A 25,205-nucleotide genomic window follows, 5' to 3' on the forward strand; every position below is an offset into this window, starting at 1 on the left:
TTTGCATTATTGGTTTTATTATTTTTCTTTTGATTCTAAATTATTAACTACCTTTTATGGTTTAGATTCAAATTATTTAATCTCTAAATTTACTATTATCATTACTATTTTATATAACTTAGCAGATATTGATCATTACAGAAACAGAGAACTCCTTGTCGTTTTTGGCTTCAGTCTGGGTGGTTGACTCCAGACGAAGTCACAGATTATGACTAAATAGCGACAAGTTTTGTATATATTTTAATTTAAATTCTCTTCATTTCTCTTTTTTTTGTATATTATTCTTCCTTGTACTAATCTTACTTTATCACATGCGTTTTCTATAAATCTATCTTGGTATATATGATTGTCTTCATGATTAATTACTATATACAGCATATTATATATACACGTAAATAATCGAAACACAAATACTCTTTTCTCATGTTACGGCATATTAGAAATATGAAATACAACACTTCTCTCTTTAGTTTCATAATAAAGTTTACGTCCAACTTTCGAAATTTGAAATTTAATATAATTTTGAAAAGACTCGCATTTCATTCAAACTTCGCAAGTTCTATTTAAAAAAAAGGAGACAAGCCCTGGTAAAGGAACACTGCTGCGAATTTCATATTATTCCAAATTCTCACGAAGTTCACATTATTTTAAGGATCCATGTCATAGAGGAATATTACGTATATCATTGACAGTTAAAGTTACAAATGTGGAAATGTTGAGATCAGTCAGCAGAGACAGGAAATTGCTGTCTCTAATTAAGAAATAAAAAACTTTTTTTGGTGACATTATGAGACATCAAAAAGAATACGCAGTGCTACAAATAATTCTGACTGGAAGAATCAATGGTAACAGGAAGAGAAGAAAAAGAAAAAAAAAGACCAAGCTATTATATTTAGGCCACCCGAATAATTAAATTCATCTTCCGTGTTGTGTGTCTGTTAATAGCGTGTGTTCTCTGGTCGATTTGTCTCTTTGCTGGACGAAAAACCACGTTTCTGCGGAAAAAACTTTGCTATCTACGCCTGAGACCAACTCAGCCACAGAGTGAAAAAGACGGGATTCGAACCAGGGCCTTTTCTACCAAGGGTGGGAAGGACGGTGACGATACCAGTGTGCTACCGCGCGGACCGTGTGTATTCGGAACAGTCAAATGTCAAAGGAAATATATAATCTGTGTGTGTGTGTGTGTGTCATTTTTAAGGGCTGAGGTCAGTTGATCGATTGCGCCGTCCGACGATTGATGCCAATTGTAACAAGAAGAAACAAGTGGCCGAGAAGAAATAGTCGCATTTTTGTTTTGTTTTTTTTTGTTTTTGTGTGTGTTTTTATAATTTGTTAGAGATAAGCCATCAATGGTTTGTTTGGTTTTTATTGGCGCATTAGCAACTAAGGCTATAATGCGGCCGTCAATGGTAAAGTGTGTTTAGGGTCTAACGGCACCAGTGGTTTCCCCGATCTACACGAAGTGTACATTGTCGTGTGTTACAGTACACTGTAAAGGCCAGAGATTTAAAAGTGTATGGATATTGTTAAGTTTAGTGTCCTGTACAGTTGTTCATCTGGCCATTTAGCCGTTGAACCCGTATTGCGGCCCACCGTTGCCGATACTTGGCCTCGTGGAGGCAAACCAGGTACACCAGTATTATTAGTAAGTACTCTGGCAAGTCATACCACCTAGTGTCCTGAGATCTCAATGGATAGGACTTAAAAAAAAAAAAAAAAAAAAACAGCGGTAAGATTGAGCGCTGAGTCCAAAACAGCTGCAGCTCTCAAATCCGCTGAATTTGGTCGATCGTGACCAAAAATATCTACAAACTATCCTTTTCATATGCAAGCCTTAGGCAGATTTCAGTTACAGAACAAAACAAGGTGTCATAATCACATAGTGTCAGTGAGCGTTATTATTTGCTTGAATAAATAGTGATAGTTTTGCAAATGGACTGAATATTGGCACATAGTACATCGCTAAGGTCTGCGAGTAATCGGGCTACTCTTTGCGACGAAGATTTCTCTGTGAGTCAAGAAATATGTAAAAATTCCCTCAGTCCAATTATCAGCGTGGATATGATGTATTTATATTTCGAATTGCACTGCATGCTAAATGAACTGTAGGTGATGAAATTAAGTTGCGTTATTTACCATTGGCTATACGAAATGCTTTTTAATGGCAGCTAATTGTGCTTTTGCATTAATTGGCCTTTGTAATATTAATCGGATTCCAAGGATACGCAACAGAATGGAACTTGTTCAGCCATTGCAACAATTGCTGAATCTCACGACAAACGTCAAAGAAGACTACGCATGCGCATGGAGTAACAATATTCTTTATAATTACCAAATAACGATGATATAACCAAGGAGGCCTCGGCATGTGGTTCGCCCCCAGCAGTTGAATCTGGATATGGTTCGCTGCTTTGATTCAGTACCCTAGAACCTGAGTCCAGGCCTCCGATTTTTCCTTTTCCGGACTTCTGACTACATTCAGTTTCTATTAATGGCTGGCGATTTAATTCTAAATAAAAATAAACGTTTTGCACTCTTTCACGTTGTGTTATTGCAATTGGAGTTCTCGGTTCGAATCCATCTTTGGTAATATTATTTGTAATAGTTTTTTACTGTTCATCTAACCCTCATTGTTTTCTTTTTATATTTTCTATTTATTAGTGACTTATTTTTTATTTATTTTTATTTATTAGTGACCTATTTTTTATTTATTAGTGACCTATTTTTTTATTTATTAGTGACCTATTTTTATTTATTAGTGACCTATTCATATCCATTTTTTTATATATTTTTATTCAATGACGCAGCTGGATGATATAAATTTCTACTTAAATCAAGAAACTACACAGTATTACCATAAATACATCAATACTGCCACATGTGGTACTGTCACCTGTAGCCACAAAATAAAAAGACAGAGGAACTTAAATATCTGCGGGTTTATTCTTGAACACCCATCAAATGAAGGAACACGACACTCATTCAAAATGTTCCCCCTGTTTTTTACACAAGACCTCAAACGTTTCAGCCATTAATCAATAGAAGTACGCACAGCATCCTACGGGAAATTGGCCACAGCATGCTCCGATCACTTCAGGCTCTCCAATGTGGCAAGCTTTTAGCACAGACTATCCCTTCCAAACTAGCTCACAAACGGTAATCAAGTGGATTGAGATCTGGGCTGGCAGGAAGCCATTCGTCATGATTGATGATCTGTGGCACATTATCAGTCAGCTCTGTTCCGGTGATCTTTCCCTTGTGGGCAGGCGCTGGGTCCTGTTGGAAGATCCAGTGCTGACCACTGAAGAGAGTCTGATGGAGGGGTCTCACATGCGGTCCAGAATAACATTTAGGTCTACCCTTGCACTGGTTTTCATCCTCTGAACTCAAAAATGCATCTTTGGTACACCTTCGTAGGAGACTCCCCACAAAACTGTCACTGATGCTGGATGATAACCCCTTTCAATCGCCTGACATGCCTCTACAGGGCTATTGGCATACACCTTGTCATTTTGACTGTTGTAACTCCTCATTATTAAAAATCTTTTCATCTGTGAAGAGTATCTGTCGGTGCATACCATTCGCGTTCCGACGCTGCAATGCCTCTGATCTTTTTTGCCTCCGTTCTCCTGCGGTAGGCACTCATCCCTAGATCACGTTTCATTATGCGTAACATCGATCTTGGTGATATTCCCATTTCTCTGGACAAGGTTTGTTTTGTTTTTTTAGGGTATTCCTACGAATTCTGTTCTCAATCACCTTGATAGCTGCAGGGTCCTCACAATTCTTGGGCGGCCGGCCCGGGGCCTCTCATCAATTCTCTGTTGTTCATTGTAGCTATCAATTGCACTGATACTTACTTCCTTCTCAAAACCATCACATAAATAGACAACGACCCTTTTCCCCAACTTTAGAAGGTCCTGTATCTCATAGACAAGGAATCACGTACCTTTCAAGCTGCGTTGTTTACATTGGGAATCAGAAATTTGGTGAACGTATTCCACTGTTTTATTTGACAAATGGCCGCGATTAGTAGTGAAGCGTTGAGTTATGCAGGGTGAAACGACACAATTTTCATTTCCATTCCATATAAAACCGAAGGCAAAGAACTGTCATTGTAAAGACGATTTTCTTTTATATATCAGTCACTTACCTTCCTGCTGTACTCGTACACTGATAATTTTGATTCATTTACATTATCCCTTGTGTATAGCGCAGTTGTTAGAATCGCAATTCTTCCCACAACAGTTGGAAAAGATCGTGAGAATTTTTATCAGGTTTATATGAGCAGACTTACTAAGCCAAAGTGGCTGAATTAGTCGATCTCATGCTAGGGTGGCATGGTTTTTCCTCCCGAAACTCGGGTATTAAATCCAGCAAACAGAAAATCGACCACAAAACACATGAAATTATAGACCGCATATGCGGAGCAATATAGTCGCTGATGCTCCTAAAACCCCCTTATTACAACATTGTCCTCTCCTTCATTGACGTGCCACGTTTTTCATATATTTCTGCATGTGCAATCTTCAACAGCTGCATGAAAATACTGTTACGTGGTTGCGATTTTAGGTAAAAACAAAACAAAACAAAAACGGTTTCTTTTGAAACGAAATTACAAAATTACACCAAGGCTACAAATATAGAAAATAGAAAACGTGCGTAAACACCAAAAAGCTCGCTGGCCATTATGGTTGCACACTGGTTACATCCAAGTTTGCTAAATTTGCAATATGTCGTACTGTTCAGTGATCAGAATCAGGTATGAATCTAGATGTGTACACAAAAATAGTAGCAGATATCAGCACGAGGAATGATCCTGAAGAGCTAATGTTTTAAAATTTGACAAGTGGTAGACGTTTTTGTCCAGTTACAGGCAGTAGTGTGCGATCAAAATTCCGTTTGGTAGGTTGCATAATGGACACAATTGTGATGGACCGAGCGTGTGGGCTCAACCTCGTCATCAATGGATTCAGCCGAAGGAAATGGATGAATTAAAATCCCTTTCTTATACAGTAAAATATTTTAATTCACTCTTATTCTTTGTTCAAATATTTGCATTGGATAAATTTCTAATATATTGTAAAAACGTTTATTTGATTTTATCAAACTTTTCCTTCTTGCAGATTGTGAAAAGTCTTTTGCCGAGTCCTTACAGAACAGACTGCTTTGACTACACTGAGGCAAACAAAAAGAAAAGCAACAAAGGTCCACTGACCAGAGAGGTAAACGTTTTACCAATGATTAAAAAGAAAATATCTAACCCGTGTTGTGTTCGATTAATTTAATAAACATAAAAGGTTCAGTAGCAAATTCTTTGAGTGTTCTTGGCCTAATGTTCCTCGATTCCAGAAATAAGTAATTCGTAATTAGAGTTTGTAATAGGAACAGCCAACCCTCGACATTTCCATTGTAAAAATGGAGTTCTATTGTGCAAATTACTTTATATAATATTTTGTAACATTAATTCTTAACCTTTCTAAAGTATTTTTGCTGTATACAAGCCAAGCTCAATTAAGGATTTATTTCTTTGCACCAGATATAAGGGGTGTACCGATCTCAAATTAAAACTTGGTGCATTACGAGAAATATTTAAGCCACTGAAGAAACGGGTGTTTGCCTTAGAAACCAATGAAAACGGGAGCTCCTCAGCGACTTAAGTATTTCGTGACCTGCCAAGTGGTGCACCTCCAATCCTGGTCCCAGAACAGAATAGTCAAGTGCATATTACGAGGGTTGAAGGAGATTTAGTTTTATTGGGAGATTCTATTGTATAAGAAACGGATAACTTTTTTCTGTAGTAAGATAAGTGTACCAACAAAAGGGCGTGTTTTTCGGGAGCGGCAATTGATGATGTTACTAACAGATTGTCACATTTTAAGAGAGTTAAAGACAGCATTATTATTAAATAAAGGACCATGCTGAAAAAATGCCGGGTCAGTTAGGTCAGAATGTGTGTATGTGTCTTACAATTCTGCTCAGATAGGAGGGATTGCATATGAAAGCCTTGTGAATTAACTCAAGACATGAGGAATTCTTCAAGACTCTAGGAGAATATTTTTATCACCGTGGCTCTCACTTTTAAATATAAGGAATCTATTTGTGGAGATGGTTTTCATTTAAAAAGGGATGGAACAATGGTGTCTGCCAGTATCACTGAAGATACCTTAATGGTTCAGGAAAACTGCTAGTTCGAGAGAGAAGGGTAAAATAGAGATGCGTTTTTCTGATGACATCGGTCAAAATAATGCTTGCACACACATCAAGAATTCTTGTTTAATAAATAAATAAATAAATCTTTATTTGTCCTATCAAATTTAAAATATAGGTATACATTGGTAAGTGACAAATTCCCTTCACGGCAGAAAATGCCAGGGGATTACTGCCATAACAATCGAGGCTGGCAAAATATTCTCAGGGAGGCAATGTTTAAAATGATTGAGAAAATACAGCCAAGGAAAGAAGCTTAAATAACATCAAGGGGTCTGTCAGTGTACTAAACCAGATGTGAATACTTAGTCTTAGAGAAAGTACTTTGGTGAATTAAACATAGTACATCGACTTCTGACGGAATCAGCTATTGGCGCGCGTATTAAACAAAACCTCTTCATCTACCAAGATTGGAAAAGAATCCAAGAAATTCAATTAGAATTATTATAATAATGGATGTGGGGAACCGAAAGTACAAAAACCGAGTAAATTAATTTTATGTAGTACACTTTGTGTTTTTAAATAATTGGCTTCAGAAATTATAACAGTGGGTATTCGTGTGTAAACCTATCAAACACACTTTATTTTGGTGACGTTTCTAGATGATCTGTAGAATCTTCTCATTTGTCCTGAGAAAAATAACGACGACTACTTTATACATGAGACTAGGAAGAGCAGAATGTAGCAACTTTAAAATATATACGTAGGAAGTCACTACGTGGTCTTTTCGGTAATATTCCTAGAGGTTCCATCCACATTTCGATAAAGACTGATGACAAGTTTTCACAGGGCTTCTGCAAACATTGCCAAATTAATTTAGATTTTTTTGTTGAAATGACTACGATTCTAATTGCTGTTTTCTATTTTCAGAGTTGTCTCGATCAATGCAAGATGGAACTGATTCAGGTAGAAGAGGAATGCCGCAATCCAAATACATCCTACGCCAGATGCAATAGTGAGAACCAGTTTTTGAAAAATCAGAGCTTTAAATGATGTAAAGTTTGGAAAATTATACTTGTCTTCGCGTTCCTTAACTTTGAAATGTTATCAATGGTTTAAACCGAGAAGTTTGTTTAAATTCATTCACGTGTGTCTGATAAAATAATTTAAATAAAATCCAAATTTTATCTTCGATTTTATTCTTTTTAGCAACATAATCTGAATAGAATTATTGTATGTATTTTCGAGGCTTATGTAATAAAATTGTTTCTTTGAATTTCAGATACCGATTTTGCAGGGGAGACACAGAAATGCAACACCAAATGTAAAATAGAATGCCTGTAAGTTCACTTCTACAAAATACTACTCTTGTTTCAACTCAGAAATGATGGTTGGTTATTTTATGATTTTAGGCACATCAGCACCTTAGGCCATATTGAGTAATATATAATATGTCTACAAATTTCCCGTTGAAAAACCACACTACCCTCAATTGAGATTGACTCTCAGCCACGTTGTGAAAAAGACCCTTAGAAATTCCTCTTGATATTTACAGGATTCAAACTCGGGTCATTTCCGGTGCTGGGAGGACGGCGATTATACCAAGTGTGCTACCCAGGAGAATAACACAGAGTTGAATTGCTCGTAGTGTTAGCATTGGCCATATACTCCAAGGAATATTTTGCAGCAAACAGCCAAACAAAAGTACATAAGAAAATACCACTTACGCGCTTCCAACTAATTTTTGAATTTCTTCAAACTGCCATCCTGCGGCGACAACTTGTTCCAGTAATCAACAACTCGCTGGCTAAACGAAATTCCCACAATTGATTAAACCTGTTCCCCTGTAATTTTAATTTGTGTTCCTAGGCCTGTAATTCTTTATCACATTAAAAATTCCACCTTCATTCATTTTACTAACCCCCACATAGCCTTATAAACCTCACTTGTGTTCCCTCTAAGCTGCCTAGTTGCCAGGCGCTGTACCCGCATAATCGAAGTCTTATACCTTATGAAATGCGAAGCCAATTATACGATATGAAATACTCGTCTTTGGACCCCTCGAAGAGCTCATGTCTTTTTTTTTTTTTCAGATGAGCTCTCTCCATACTTGTACACAGTATTCCAAATGCATCTTGCAATTTCCTTATACAGTGGGATTACGAACCCACTAGCGCTACAGGATATTGTTCTATGAATCGTCCATAGAACACGACGGGTTTCCCCGTCCATAGAACACGAAGGGCATCGGCAACTTAGGCCATATTGCACTGTATGTAGTATGTCTGTAAATTGCGTTTGTTCTCTGGTTGATTTGCTGGTTTCTTAAAAAAAACGAGTTTCCGTAGAAAAAAAAACATAGTACCCTGGCATGAAACCGAATAACACAGCCATCTTGTGAAAAATATACATACAATTCCTTGCGTCATTGAAAAGGATTCGAACTCAGCTATTTCCCACCCGATGTGAGGAAGTCGATGATCACTAATCTGGTTGCCCTTCTCTGCATCCCTGTTCCAGTAGATCTACATCTTTCCTAAAGTGAGGCCTTCAGACCTGTATACAATCCTCAAGATGAGGCCTAACCATGACCTTAAACAAAGCGATAATGATTTGTTTATCCCTGCTAGCAAAGTTTCTGTATATCATTGACGAAATTCCATGAGCTGGACTGGAAGCATGTCTGCACTATTCAGAAAATTTCATATCTGAACGCAGTTACACCCAGGTCTCCTATCCTCACTGATGTCTTAATCCTAGGACATCAGTTAGGATAGAAGAACATTTAAATACCTCGTGCTACTCTACCACTAATTCGAAAAAGAATTAAAAGAATTTTAAACAGCATCACTCCTAAACGAATAGGAGTGATGCTGATTCTGAAATCCAGTCCATAGCGGCACATTCCATAACCCCGGTGTTTGTTGCATATTTATTCAATTGCATTATATTGCCTATTTGAATGGTTGCCTTCCCTTAACAAAATAAAATTGTGTTTTTAAAATACAGCATGATATTAAAGCTGAATCATTGGCTACAAATATTATCGTTCGTGTGATTTAATTCGTTAAACGTGTTTACTACTATTCTATTAGTTTGTCTTCAAATGGAAAAAAAAATTGCATTTACCAACTCCGTAGTAGCTTGTAATCTGATTACAAAGAACTTGAATAATGATTGCTGCATTATTGTATAATTTGTAACATTAATCTCAAAACAGAAAATACCAAGTAAAATCTTTTATTGATTTCATCATTTCTCTCTCCAGCGATACTTCTTTCTCAGTGACCTACACTTCGACAGATCTGATAAGTGATTTCCACAATCTAACTTTTATTTTAAAAATCTTTAGTCTTAATTACAAACGCAGACAGTAAGATTTGAATATATGCCAAAAACAAATAATATCTCTTGACCCTCGCGGGGAGTGAAATTTATATATACTTCACACTCTACAAAAAATTTCACCAGATAAAATCAACTATAAATCATGATCCAATAAATAAGAGCACAATTACTGCTTTGCATACCTATTATATAAGTATTAAAGCAATATATTTAACACAATCATAAAATGAACTTATATTTAGCAGCACAGATTTTGAAATATCTTTGAACACACTTCACCATTCAAAAAGAATCGTCGGACATCCTGCTATAATATAAAATTAAAAGACAGTCATGTATGCAGATTTATATGGTTTATTAGTACCAAATTTATTTGGAAATCGAATTCTGTACCAGTTTCATCAACACCCTACAGCAACTTGCTATTACGACGAAATTATTGAATCCCTTGATTTCCTTTATCAAGACCGTAATAAAGTCAATGACGACCAGCCTTAAAGATATAAAAAAAAAAAAATCTGTCTAATTAGGATCTCTGGAGATTTACCTCATCTACCCTTCTGCAGTGTCTATAAATTGGGTGTAGTCGGTTTGCCTGTATCGCTGACGAATAACCTGGGAAAAAAATCTTCTGTCCTCCGCTTATACCGACTAACTCAGCCAAGAAGTGAAAAAAGCCCATAAATGTTCATTGCGTAATTGACGGGATTCGAACCGGGTCCATTTTCATCCAGCGTGGGAAGGAAGATATTCATAACCATTGCACTACCGCAAAGACGGCCTGAAACACATGAGCTGAAACTAATTAAAATATTAAGAATGAAATAATTCACAACTTGCTCAGCTTTACAAACATAATTAGCGTACCTTGTGATGAAATGGAACAAAATTTGTCCCATTCCATCATTTGTACCACAGAATAACGATGAAGCGAGGAGACAGCGAGAAACTTCGGACAGGTATAAGGGCATTTATAGGGGTTGTATAATAATTAACAAAAAAGGTCACATTACAGACGTCGATACAGGATGCTCGAAAATGTGGTCACATGACATTAGCACGGAGTATGATCCTCTCCAACAGTAAATAGGCCTAACGCCGGTGAACCATGTTCGATATAATAATGTCTATGAGATTCTGTGGCAACGAATCCCATTTTCCATCAACGCACAAGTTAGCTCATTATGAACGGCAAGTTGGCTGTCGGTGTGCAATGCGACTCCCAAGGGCGTCACATAATTGTTCGATCGGATTTGAGTCTGATGGTCGTACAGGCCACGGCAGTCGCTGGATACCTTCAGTTCATTTCAAGTTATTCCTCAATGCGCAGTGGCGTTGTCGAACATGAAAAGAAAAACTGAGCCAACCAGACCCTTAAACCTTCACACATACGTAGGATTCGAAGATCTGTTCACAGTACCTCTGCGCAGTTGCAACACCCCCTTTCAAAAACATGTAGAGGGATGCGGCTGTTGATCATTATTCAGCGCAACACGAAAACACCGTCTCCACAGTAAGTGTCCCTTTCTCCGATATTGGACAAATGGTACCACATTCCTCGTTGTCTCCACATGAAATAACGTCCAGAATCTGTAGGAAGAATAAAACGGGGTTCATCAGAGATCAGAACATAACCCCATCAATGCTCCAAGTCGCATGTTCATGCCACCAGTTTCGACGAGCTCTGCTTTGATTTGGAGTTAATTGGATACAAGCCATGGCTTTCCTGTATAGTGTGCACTTGAGCACTCTATACAGGAAGGGTTTGGTTATTCAACGAAACCCTTCCCTTCTCTCTGGATGTCTTAACGACTGAAGAACAAATCCTATCATTATCTACCGTTTTTGTAAAGATAACAAAGTAAATATCTTTTAATTTTTTAGCGGTTTTAAAATTTGAAAGCTCCAAAGAAGCAGGGACAACAGTGCAAGATTCTGATTAAATTATATTAAATTTTTCTTTTTCCTGAAATTTATGCGTTTTGCACATTCCTTAGTTGGATTAGTTCTACTCTGATATTATAATGAATTTAGAAGAATGATTCCAAACTAAGATTATGTTTTTTACAGCACGTGGATTGTGAAAAAGATAAAAGGTATGTATAATGATTATGTTTTAATGTAATATTATGTTAGTATAATTATTATGTAATTTGGATTTAATTCGAAATTATAGAATTAATTTCGTATTAAATTAATTTCCGGATAACACACGGAAAACTGAAAGAACGGGAAAATATTATCCAGAAACTATTTAGGATGAAACTACAAAATCTATGCATTTGAAACACATGACGCACCGAATTCTCCTTTACACCTATCATGAGTGCCCATTTTCACGCAATCATTATAAAGTCTTGCTTACACTGAAGTGGGCCGATGCAGGTCCGAGTTGTTCAGATAATCACTAAAAGAATACTATCGTTAACTGTATTTAGCTGTTAGATTGCTTCGAACAATAATTAACTTAAAGTGTCCACTACCGCGCCCCATCGCGTTTCTTTTGCCTCATAGAAACGGAGCAATAGCTCATTCTCACAACGCACCTAAGGTCAATCTCTGGAGTTTCATTTTCGAGAAATATTTCAATCTCCTTAAGGATCTTTTGGGATTGAAATCGGAAATTTCAAGGAACAATTTAACAAATATCATCCATCGCAAACAACTACCATTATCCTTTGCAATCTGGGATGAGACCAGGACCAGGGGCTGGTCCAAAGTTCAGAGGGAGCCGGTTGGAAGATTTAATGTTGCGACTGACTAAGTCCCCTTTTTCGGGATTTGGGTCCACTGAAATCAGGGAACTGGGTGTGTTGCACTTAGTGCATCCCATTGAAATACTGGCCTGATTGGAATAGATCTGTCTTAAGGCAACGTATAAAAATATCATTTTAATTGAGCCAACTACGTTACAGTTTGATGGTGAAATATATATTGAGTGATCACTGAATTATGACCGCCGCATGAAAACTAATGCGACCCGTTTACCGCGTGAGGTACAAGAGTGCAGAGTTAGTCGACCAATGTACATTGGTGTGCAAAATTTAAGGACCAGTCAAGTTTTCACCTATAGGTTCTCATAGGAGTGGCCTGGATATGTGAAAAGGTGAACATTTTCTGGTGGGTTTGGACGTTCCGCTAGGCATCTCCCCAGAGCGTCCTATATGTGTTCGATGGGATTTCGGTCGCTAGAACGGGCAGGCCAATCCATACGAACAATGTTCTCACTTTCCCAAAGCATATAAACAGCTTCAGTGCGAAGGGGTGTGGCGTTATCATCCATAAACACGAACTCGGGGACAAAGACATCTCTGTACAGATGCACATGGGGCAGGATTACCTGAGTACAGTAGAGTGCATCGGCAACAGTACCGCCTTCCAGCATCTGGATTTGTGTACATCCATCCAAGATAATACCTACGCAGATGAGAATACCTCGACCGCCAAATCGATCACTTTCAGTGATGTTTGCGGGGTGATACCGTGTGCCAACCTCTCGCCAGATTAGCTGATGTCCAGATTCGTTTCTGAGACTGAATCTACTCTTATCAGTAAAGATTGCCTTAAGTAAAAAAATTTGGATGTAACCTTTATAAATAGTGTTGATCCTTACGTTTTGCGGCGTAACTATGCTACACCAGTATAGGATAGATACGGTGTCAATGGTTCAGTAGGTAGTAAACGTCCTAGCGTGATGGATTAAAGGAAGGATTTATCGGACTGGACATGTGTTATTGTTAGGGCGGCTCCTAGAACATGAGTTCAAATCCGCCTCGTATTACACTGTCGGTTTTAACAGATTCTATAAACTAGGCCTGACTTGGAGTAGTGATGTTTGTGTAGTTTATGTATGTTGTGTTGTTATGATGTGCTCGCCTCTTGGCTACCTAGAAGCAGCGATCTGCGCAGTTGCAACCGGGATAATTAACTGGGATAATTAATCCCAGTTAATTATCCAAAGTTAAACCAGTTCTTATCTGTGGAAGCATACTTTTTTCTTAGATCAAATGCAGCTTTAGCAAAGGTTTGTAACAGTTGAAATTTATCTCGTTCCATCAAGAGATCAAACTGCTGTCCAAGAATCACATTCACCAGGAGATCATTAATTATTGATCGCGCACTATCATAAATATTACATTCACAAAAAACGTGAAACCAATTTTCCTTGGCTCCACAAAAACACAATTCATATTTGTTAATCCTAGAGCAAATAGTTTCTTATTCAATGAGTCATGGCCTGTTATTACATATAGCAACTCCAATCCAGGAGTAAACCATTCAGCTACCCTTTTATCTAGGAGAAAGGTCACCTCTGGAAGAAATAAATTTGTCACCCTTCCCGCAGTTCCAGTGTCCCATCTCGTTTGCCATAGATTAGTTATCTCCTTTATACACCTCTTCTTTTCACTTCTAATATCTGCCTGAGTATCAATTGTAATGTTATGAAATAGCGGGAATCTTCTTCTTAATCCGATAACATAGTCTTCGGTATTTCAGGAACAAGTTCAAAGGAATAGTCCCGGCCATCACCCGAATTGCTGCAGCAGATACGGTCCTACACACTCCCAACATGCTGAGAAGGATTGATCTTTGTATAGACTTGAGTTTTGCCTGGAACCTCACGAACAGAGCTCGATGAAACCAAGCGCCCGCTGCGTATGTGTCATGGGGAGAAATACTGCCTTATGATATGATGAGAGAGTCTTGCGGGAAAAACCCCAGTCAGACTTTGAAACACGAATAGCAGCTCCAGAGAACTTTTTCACTTTAGTTCATAAATATATTAGATGTGGAAAAATTGAGAGTTTGTAATCTATTACTATTCCTAGATATTTAGCTTCAGATGTCATTGGTAGCTGAATGCCATTTAACTTTATTTGTGGAGGTCGACCAGGGTCCAATTTGCTTTTAAAAAGCATCATTATAGTTTTATACGGATTAATAATTAACTTATAGTTTTGTGTCCAGAGATGCAAATCAGTCAACACAATATCAGCATTATGTTCAAGACTATTCCTCGAACTCCCAGCCACTATAATTGTTAAGTCATTGGCATAAGCTATTGTCCTACAGTTTGGAAAAAGAGCGAGCTAACCAATTTTGCAAGACAACGTTCCATATGAAAGTGTGTGGGGGGGGGGGTTTAATGATTATTTATATTTTCTATTTATACACAATATATATATTCATATCCCTCCTTGGAACCTTCATTAGGCCGATGCTTAAGAAATTTATTTGATTTTCTTTTCTTGAAGCAAGGGGGGGTCCTCAATTTCCTTCCAAGGCCCACATGCTACCTGCTGCATAATATATATTATCCATTAATTTTATCAGAAGATCCAAGTTCTAAGGACTTTATTTTATTATTTTTCTCTTTACTCTAGCTTCCATAACTTGGATAGTTCATACCACTAATTGTTAATAATTGGTGCCAATATCACACATAAGCTCAAGATAAAACAACAAACTAGATTTATTTTTCACAAGATATTTACAGACACGTTATAATTCATAATATCGAAATTCTACAACAATCAACTATTACTATACATGTTATAATGTCTACACTCATCTTTGTTCTTCTAACCATAATTGTAACTTCCTCATCTGCTATACAGAATGCTAATAACTAACCAATACAATCATTTGAGGTTAACACAATCATTTGAGCTTTTTTCAGGCTTAACAACTTTCCTTGTTCTCAGACACTTCTAATCACAGATGAGTAACACACACACTTTCTCTCTTTCTCCCAAGTTATTGACTCTACTTCCTATCACTTACAATATATTCTGTTCCCCTGGTTTCAGTTCTTTACTAAATGTCCTGTCCATTACTTTTTCTTTCGTTTATTTATTTCTAACACCGTTTCCGCTAATAATAATTCTATATAAACTTACTTGCATTCCTTTTCTACCACCTGGATGAGTTTTCCTGCTTTGCTTCTTCAGCTATTTCCTCGCTGGACTTAGCCACCGCAAACTCGCTAGATGTGCTCCCGGCTCGACCTCAGACGTTCCTATTGCGCACAGGATCTTCCTCCAGGACTGTTGTTTTTTTTCCACAGTGGATAACTCGAACGACCTTCCTTACTCAGATCATTCCGCCTTTGCTATTTTCTTTCCCACTATACTATCATCTTTCCGGAACTTTCTAGATGCATTTCCCACACTCCCAGAATTTCCTTCAGCCACTCTCAAGCGCCTTCCCGGGATTCTCCTCCGGATCTTTCCCTTCCAGGCTTCGGGACTCTGACTTTTTTTTCTTGTCTCCTAGTTTTGTTTCCAACTCTCTCTTATTTTCCATCCAATCATATTTTTCTCTCTCTCTTCATCTTGAGTTTCATTCGCTTATTTTTCTTTTCTCCTCGCCTGGACCCGCGTCTGATAGGTACAGCTCCTTTCTTTGTATTGACAACATCCGGGCTCTAACCAATCTCAAGAAATTATCCTGGGATGACCATTTCCACTTACTTCTTCCTTCACGCTTCCTTTCAAGACATCGCCTGTGAAATCATTGAGTGCTTCCCGTGTCGGCCTGATTGTACCTTGTTTACATCTCGAGTCTGTTTACTGATCTGGGTTTGTTTACTGATCTGGGACTTCCCTTTGTATGGGGTTCGAAACCATTTAGGGGTGTGGGCGTTCTTTTGTCCCCTGCTATGGTATGTTGGCCACAGCCCTTATTTTCTGTAGGGACGAACTGCATCATCTGGCCTATCCATTGTGTCACAGCTCGGTCAGCGTCCCTCCTGCTGCTACACTAATCTCTCACTTTCGAAGTGTAAATAGACCAGCAATTATGCTGAGTGCTTGACTGTTTTTAACTCAGTTATTTATTAAAATTTGATAATTTATAATTCAAAAAATAAGTATAAGAATAGTTCTTACAAAAGGACCTAAGACTGAACCTTGGAGACAACCACGATAAACCTGCTTTTTAATATAAAAGGTTTTAGATTTAACAATTACGTATCTGTCACTAAAATAACTTCCAAACAATTTATATAGTTCTTGAGAACATCCAGCTATTCTCAATTCAGCAAGATAGAGTAACTTTAACTCACCATACTGAGTTAAAAGCACCCTGAAAATCCACAAAAATGGCCAATTCATACTCTGAAGCACAACTCGCGATGTGTTTTCGAAAGTCCACTAAAGCATCCTCTGCTGACTTTCCAGATGTAAATCCATATTGTTTATTAGAAATCATTCCACGCTGCTCAATTAAATGCGTAATGCGCAGAACCAGCAACCTTCCAGTAATTAGCCAAGGTTAGCTAGAAGGGCTATTGGCCGGTAGGATCCAGGATCTGAGATGGGCTTACCAGGCTTTTTGATTAGCTTCAATAAAGCTAACTTCCAATCTGGTGGAAAATATTGTAAGACATTTGTAATATAGTAGTAGTAACAACTGCAGAAACAATTTATAAAACCGTGCTATAAATTCATTCTCTATCAAATCATATCCTGGACATTTCTTAAAATTTAATTTTCCAATTACACATGCTAATTCATAAATTGTAAATGGCTCCGTAGTTATCTGAGTTCAATGTAAATAATTTTCTCTTCTTATTGAAGTCTGATCTACTAATAATAATAAGATTCTTTATTAATATAAATTCTATACAATAGTGATTCCTTACACAGAAAGCCAGAGAAATCTTACAATTTGTTGTTTATACTAGTTATTTGGTTTTATAATAGAAAAAAAAAAAGAAATAAAACAATAATAAATAACTAAATAATAATTAATAGATAAAAACAAAGATAATAATCAAAATGTAAAATGAAGTAGTAATTACAACGAAAAAGGACTACAAGTTGAGCAGAACATGAAATCACATCGGCTAACTAAGATCGGCGCTTACATAAATGTCCTTTACAAGCAGCAAGATGGGACAAGATGCCATCGCAATATGCCTTGTCTACAGTCCACAGGTCAGGTCGTGTCGATGTTGAGCGAGTTGAGAGTGTCCACAGTCCCATTTGGGAAGTGTCTCTTGAAATTATGTAACCGCTGGAGCCTTGAGCACAAGGAGGGGGTACTACGGAGATGTCTGCCTGGCAAACGCCAACCAACCAACCGTGTTCCAGATGTTGATGTGATCCTGCTTAGCTGAGCACAGATGAAGGAATGACTTTATTGTTAGCACATGGGCTCTGTGGACTATGGGCGTATATTGCAGGTTGCAGCAGAGAGTAGATTTAGATGTTGTGTAGATCTGGTGCGACCACAAGTTGGCCCACTTCAGCACCCAGAATTCGAGGCCCCATAGTTTCCTGAGGCTGGTGGGTGGTGCTGCCGATCAAACTTCCAAGGCATAGGAGAGCACACTACAGAAGTAAGTTGAAAGGTATTTCTTGATTATTTGCTTATTGTGCGTTTTGCACAGATCAATTTTCATTCCCCAGAACGCTCTCAGGGCTTTGGAATACTGAGCTTGGATTTGTTTTTTTATAGGTGAGGTTGGCATCAAGGATTACTCCTAGGAATTTGACACTGTCTTGGGAAGTCAGAACATTTCCTGCCAATTCCGGTAGTAGAGAAGATGCAGTATCAGTAGAAGTCATCCGACTTGGCGTAAAAATGAGATAGTTTGATTTCTCTGGATTAACTGACAGGCCAAAAAACACTTACAGAATGTATTTAGGTAGCTGTTTACAGATTCAGAGGCGGTTTGTCTTTCTTGTGAATCAGCAACATGGCATTTGCATGGCAAGTAGCATAGAATATCATCAGCATACGATAGGAAAGCTGGAATTTGATCCATTAGTGGAATGAATATTGCTGCAAATAGCAAGGCTGAGAGAGAACCACCTTGTGGGATCCTTACCTCGACGATTTTAGAGACTCTAATGCCATTGCCTGTGAAGTGAAGCATTCTCCTAGATAGCAAATTATTGAGGATCTCTAACATATTGGTGACTCTATTGTCAGGGAAACGGGGAACATGCTTTGTAAAAAGGATAGGTGGAATAGGACCAGGGTATGTCTGCCAGGGGCAAAGGTTGATGACGTTGTAGAGCGGATATCATCTTTTAAGGGCACAAAAGGTGATATAGTTGTACACGTTGGCACTAATGATATTAAGAGTAGGAGACCGGCGGAACTACTTAGCAAGTACAGGTCACTGATGAAAAAAAGCCGTGAATTAGGGTTGAAATTGAGAGTGTCTGCAATTCTGCCCAGACACGATAGGAGGGAGTATATGATGAGAGCCTTGTCGATCAATTCGGCCCTGGAAAGATTGTGCAAGGCTCAAGGGGTAGAATTTTTTTCAGCCTGGACTGTACTTGTTAACAGGAGAGATTGCTTCTACAGGGATGGGATACACTTAAATAGAAAGGGTGCAAGAATATTTGCTGATGCTGTCGAGGCAGTGTTAGGTGGGTCGGAAAACTGCTAGTTGGGGGGGATACAAGGACTAATAGATTAACAGTAGCCACTGGCAGAGGTGGAAGTGATTCTTGCACTGCTTCTATTGAAATGAACAGAAGCCTGAAAAACAAGATGCAGGATATTTCGGAGACTGCTGGAAGTCATTGCGGTACAAGTAAACACATGGGTTGTGTTAGGGTAGCTAAGAATAGAAACAGGTGCATGTATACCTGCGTGTACACCAATGCTAGGAGTTTGGTAAATAAATTTGATGAATTTGAGGTATTGCTCAAAACATCAAAGGCAGATATTGTTGGGATATCAGAGACGTGGTGTCACACAGATATAAGTAATGCGGAACTGGAATTTGGGGAATACAATGTGTATAGAAAAGATAGACAGGACAGGAGGGGAGGAGGGGTTATGCTATTAATTAAGAAACACATAAAGTCCAAGGAAGTGAAGCCAGTCGACATCGATGGACAGGGCAGTGTCGAGTCAGTTTGGTGTGACATAAGCATAGGGAAATCAAAATTGAGAGTAGGAGTGTGCTATAGGCCTAATGACTCTGATGAGTATAATAAGATATTGTACAGGGAAATAGAGTGGGCCAGTAAATCAGAGAGTCTTATAATGGGGGATTTTAATTTCCCAGATATTGACTGGAATTTGTGGGTTGGTCACTCGCACACTAGCAAGGCTTTTGTGGATTTATTGGATGATTGTTTTCTACATCAGCATGTTCGTGAGGCAACAAGAGGGAGCAATACTCTTGATCTGATTATCAGTAGTGATTCTTCATGCATTAAGAATCTGCAGATAAATGAACCACTAGGTGGCAGTGATCACAGTGTGTTGAAGTGGGATTTACTCAAGGAGGTAACTACCATCAGAGGTAAAGGGAAGGGTTTTTGTTTTCGTAAAGGCGACTATGATGGTCTGAGACAGTATTTAAATTCTATACAGTGGGACCAACTGATGATGTTACCAACAGCAAACTCAAAATGGGAAGCATTCAAGGAACTAATCTTGGAGGCTACCAGGCTTTACATACCAACTAAGAAATATTGTTCAAGGTTTAGGCCTAAATGGTTGTCAGATGAACTAATGAGACATGTGGCAGAGAAGAAAAATGCATGGGATACATACAAATTAATGGGTGACATGGAAGCCTATGATAGATATAAGTTGGTCTGTAATCAAGTCACAAAGGAGATTAGGCAGGCAAAGGCAGACTATGAAAAATCCTTGGCAAAGGATGCAAAGAAAAACAGAAAAGAGTTCTTTACATATTTGAACTCGAGAAGGAAAGGGATGAATCAGATTGGTCCACTGGATATTGATGGTTCAACAGTTGAGGATCCTGCTCAGATGGCTAACAATCTAAACGAGTATTTTGCATCTACATTCACGCATGAGGAGTTATTCAGGAAGGAGAATGATGTAGGTAAAGTAAACATTGACAGTGAGCTGGATGATTTTGTAATAACTGAGAGGAAAGTGGAGGAGAGATTGTTGAGGATAAACATAAAAAAGGCACCTGGGGTGGATGGGATCTATCCAGTTATATTAAAGGAGGCAGCAAAGGAAGTATGCAAACCCCTAGCCATAATTATGAGAGCTTCTTTGGACTCAGGGGAGGTACCCATAGACTGGAGATGTGCAAATGTAACCCCAATTCACAAAGGAGGATCAAAGGCTGACACAAATAATTATAGACCTGTTAGTTTGGCACTGGTTAAAGAAGCACTGCAGGATCATCTAGACAAGAATTCAGTTATAGCTCAGACGCAGCATGGTTTTGTTAAGGGCAGGTCTTGCCTGACCAATTTGATTGGATACTATGATGTAGTCACAAAAGAACTGGATGCAAGGAATAACTTTGATATTATATATTTGGATCTTAGAAAGGCTTTTGATACTGTTGCACATGGAAGACTGCTGCACAAATTGGAGCAGTGTGGTATTGGAGGCAAATTGCTGCTATGGATAAGGGGATGGTTGAGTAGCAGAAGACAGAGAGTGGTAATCAATGGACACTGCTCAACGTGGACTAATGTTATTAGTGGAGTTCCTCAAGGTTCAGTGTTGGGTCCGTTGTTGTTTTCGGTGTTTATGAATGATATTGATGATGGTATATCAAGTTTAATGTCCAAGTTTGCAGATGATACAAAGGTTGGCAGGGTCGTTAAGGACACTACTGATGCTATGCTGCTGCAACAGGATCTGGAAAGGTTGAACAGATGGGCTGAGAGGTGGCAAATGAAGTTTAACATTGACAAATGTAAAGTACTACATATGGGAAACAGTAACCCCAGAGCAACGTATCAACTCTGCGGTACTACACTGACAGTCGTGGAGAATGAAAAGGACCTGGGGGTAATTGTGCAGGCAGATATGAAGTTCTCTGAGCAGTGCAGACGAGCTGCAAGAGTAGCTCATGGTGTCTTGTCAATGATATACAGGAATTTTTCTAGCAGGGATAAGGAGGTGATTATTCCCTTGTATAAGGCAATGGTTAGGCCACATCTTGAGTACTGTATACAGGTCTGGAGGCCTCATTTCAAGAAGGATGTAGAGCTGCTGGAACGGGTACAGAGAAGGGCTACAAGATTAGGGAATGGAACAAAGGGTTGCTCTTATGAAGAAAGGCTTAAGTTTTGCAAATTACAGAGTCTGGAGACTAGGCACCGGCGAGGTGATCTGATAGAGGTGTATAAGGCTTTGAATGGTTTGAGCATGCTCAATGCCAATGGGATTCTTCATCTTGCTCAGAATAATCACCTCAGAGGGCATAAATTCAAATTGAGGAAGGACGGATGTCGGATAGATGTGCGGAAATTTGCCTTTGGCCAGCGGGTGGTTGGTTGGTGGAACCGACTTCCATCACTTGTTGTTGAAGTTGATAGCCTAAACAAATTTAAAGCTCAACTGGACAGGTATTTCGAACGAACGGAGGGGTGAAATGGAAGTGGGTTTTTTTTTTTTTTTTTTTTTTTGGCTGATGCTGAATAAGCTTGCTTTCTTGCATCATATGCCTCTACTAATGCTAATGCTAATGCTAATGCTAATATTTCCGGATATCCCGTAGAATCTCAAGTAAGGCAAAAAGGGGTGTTATTTGGACTGAGTCGAAAGCAGATTTCATGTCCAGAAAAATGGTGTGAAGATCTTCGTTGCCATTCCAGGTGTGAAGTATTTTCTTTGACAAGGACTGTAGGCAGGTTACAATAGATCTATTAGGCATGGCATAATGGGTATGTTCGGGCCTATGCGCAAAGATTGCGAGTGCTACATCATTATAGATGCACTTCTCGAGCATTTCAGGAAGGGAGAGCAGTTGATATTGGCCTGAAGTCAGCCGGTGTTTTCACATGAGGCTTCTTCGGAACTGCCACGACTCTGTATGATAACAAGCTTGAAGGAACCTAAGAAATTTGAGTACTTTGTTGTAGAGTTCAGTGAGCTCTTTACTGATGAAATGAGAAGCAATTTTTAGACTAAACAGAGGTATTGCGTCAATTCCTGTGGTGGACTTGTCAGGTAGTGAATTTATTATTTTTATTAGTTGTTATTGTTATTTGATTTTTTTTAGGAGCATTAGCAACTAAGGCCATATTGCTCCGGGGATATACGGTGGTCATTCCCTGACCTTTCCGCATCCTTCGTATTTGGTGGTCACGGGCTCGAACCCCGGTCTAATCAAGAAGCGTGTGCTACGCACTGCTATTCCTGCCCACCTCGCTACGGAGGCGCCTTTATTAGTTGTACTTCGGAAATTTCTTTATTACTACAAGGTGAAGAAATGTTAAACGCTTCGTTCCAATTTGTCGTATCTTCCAAGGAATCATCTTGTGGGAAAAGTTTATTAATTATAGCTTCAATGGAATCCATCAATCCTATTGTTTCTGTCGAACTTGTACGCACAATATTAAAAACATCCGAATTGGGTAGCTTGTCTGTTGTAATTTTATACAACAGACCCCATGAATTCGAATTCCCTGACTCTTGGACGAATAATTTCCATGTTTCTCTCTTACGAATTGTTATTGCTCTTCTGTAATCATTTTTCAGTGCTATGTACTCTTGATATAATCTAGCAAACTCACTGGGAAACCACTGTCGATGCCGCTGAAATTGCCTTCTAGCACGATGTACCGATCTACGTTGCAACGCTAAATCTCGTGACCACCATGCGCATGGTTTAGTTGAATTTATCTTTTTTATAGCAGACCTATAGGCCGCCTTTGTAATAGAATCTTGAACATACCTAACTACAACCAATGCAGGTAGGTTTATTAATTCTTGTTGCTTATGCGTCGGAAAATACATGCAGACAGAATTCTTAAAATTGACCACTTCATTGTTTTAAGTTAAAATTTAGTTAGTTCCGGAATTTGATCCTGTGCATTCTGGGACGGCTGTACACTCTCAACGTTGAATGAAATAGCCCGGTGATCACTAGAAGTCCATTCCGAAAATACCAGCCAGTCGTACAAACAGTTCCATAATCCAGCTGTTGTAAGATATTGGATTTTCCCATTGATCCACTAAACGTTGATAGCTCATTGGGTTTATTTACCACATATAAATAAGATCTTCCAACATCAAACCCCTCATATCAGTTATTGGACTATGCCGAATGCTGGATTTGGCATTAGCATCAATTGTTATAATTACATTATGTGGTCTTAATATTAGTAAAACATGCTCCAAGTAGTCTAGAAAATTATTGAATCCATGGAAGGAGAGCAATACGCAGATGTGAGATAAAACCGGATTGACACCGAAGCAATCATCACACAAGCAGCATATGAATTACATAAACCTTATCCAATCACTACATACAATTCTCTATTAAAGATCACAATACCCGTCTTAGGCTCATCTAGCACGGAGCGTATTATTCTTGAATATAAGGGATAACCTATTATTCTAGATTTCTGATCAGATTGAATTGTAGCCCAGTACGGTTCTTGGATTGATACCACATTCACTTGCTTTTCTTCAGATATTTGTCTAATCTCGTCTGCTACCAATTTTGAACGTTGGCCATTTATTTGCAATATCCTTATTTGAGTGTTATTGTTTACATTACCAATTTGCATAAAATCATCTGACACATCCAACTCATCGTGACCCAGATTAACGGGGTCAGCCGTTCTAATCATACAATGTCCTAGCCTGTATTAGTTCAAGTGCTTGCAAATACTCAGGACATCTGACATCTCTGACCGAATGGTGTGAATCTCTTTTCTTTCTTTGACAGTTAATACAGCAAGGGTCCCGGTCTTTATTTGGACATTCTGCCGCAACATGTCCTCCTTTAGCACAATGACCACATGAAGGTGATTTTTGCGAGCAGTATTTGGTCGTGTGACCATATCCTAGGCACAAAAAACATTTTTACACTATCGCAAATGGTTTATGCCGGTGAGAGCTTACTGGCAGATATAATCTGTCCAAAGATGAAATACATTAATATAATTTAGGTGATAAACTGATTACCCGATGAGCTGTTGCAGAATTCTTTTATCTAACTGCAAATCAAAAAACTAAATCCCTTTTAACCTGCTCCAGAGAGATATCATACTCCTCAAAGTCCTTACAATGTAATTCCACTAAAAAGTCATCTTGACTCAGTTCCTTAGGAATATCATAGATTATTATAGATGGATTCCCCTTCTTTGGAGCTCCTGCAGCTATTCCAGCAGACGCAAGGGATACTGACGCCGAAACACTAGCCAGCTCAGCTTTTGTAGCTGTCTCAAGAAGAACTCCCTTATTGCGCAATAGTCGCAATGATTTTACTTTTATTGCCTTAAACTCGGTTATTACGGTGTTTACCACAGTATTCCTCACATCCATACTAGTTTTATAATCACTTTTGTCCATAGCTCTAAGTATCATAACATTTTCTCCAGCACTACAAACTCTGCCAGTAGACTGAGATCCACTTACTACATCAGCATATGATTTCCTTACTGCTTACCTTGGTTGATACAAAGTATCATGCTCATACTTTTGCTACATCAGGTCTAACAGAAATTTTCATTTCAATCTCATCTGTCCCGGCCGGGAGAACAGAAAAGGATTGCACCACCTGCTCTAAAAGCTGAGAACGTTTGATGACTTCATCATTTTTTGCCTTAAGCCTTTCATTTTCAATCAGAAAGGCTGTAGCAACAGTTTACAAGTTAGTCCATTTATCCATAATGATATCACCAGCTTTCTTAGTAACTTTATTAGTATCCCCAAAAACAAAACCCATGATATCCTTGAGCATTTTTGAAATTCTCTCGTACATTGATGACACATCTTGG

The 25,205-nt window shown here is 38.5% G+C and overlaps 1 protein-coding gene across 1 annotated transcript in view; it reads right to left on the reverse strand.

The window, feature by feature from the left end:
- Positions 1–24,777, reverse strand: part of LOC150086336 (uncharacterized) — an 80,451-nt gene extending 55,674 nt beyond the window's left edge. The window contains 2 exon segments of the mRNA XM_090371277.1: positions 16,392–16,587; positions 24,476–24,777. Coding sequence (XP_090227403.1) covers positions 16,392–16,587; positions 24,476–24,777 — 498 coding nt within the window.
- Between the last annotated feature and the right edge of the window lie 428 nt (positions 24,778–25,205).

Source organism: Mastigoproctus giganteus, chromosome 4 (assembly GCF_048544385.1).
Source record: "Mastigoproctus giganteus isolate SK-2022 chromosome 4, ASM4854438v1, whole genome shotgun sequence".
Taxonomy (NCBI): domain Eukaryota; kingdom Metazoa; phylum Arthropoda; class Arachnida; order Uropygi; family Thelyphonidae; genus Mastigoproctus; species Mastigoproctus giganteus.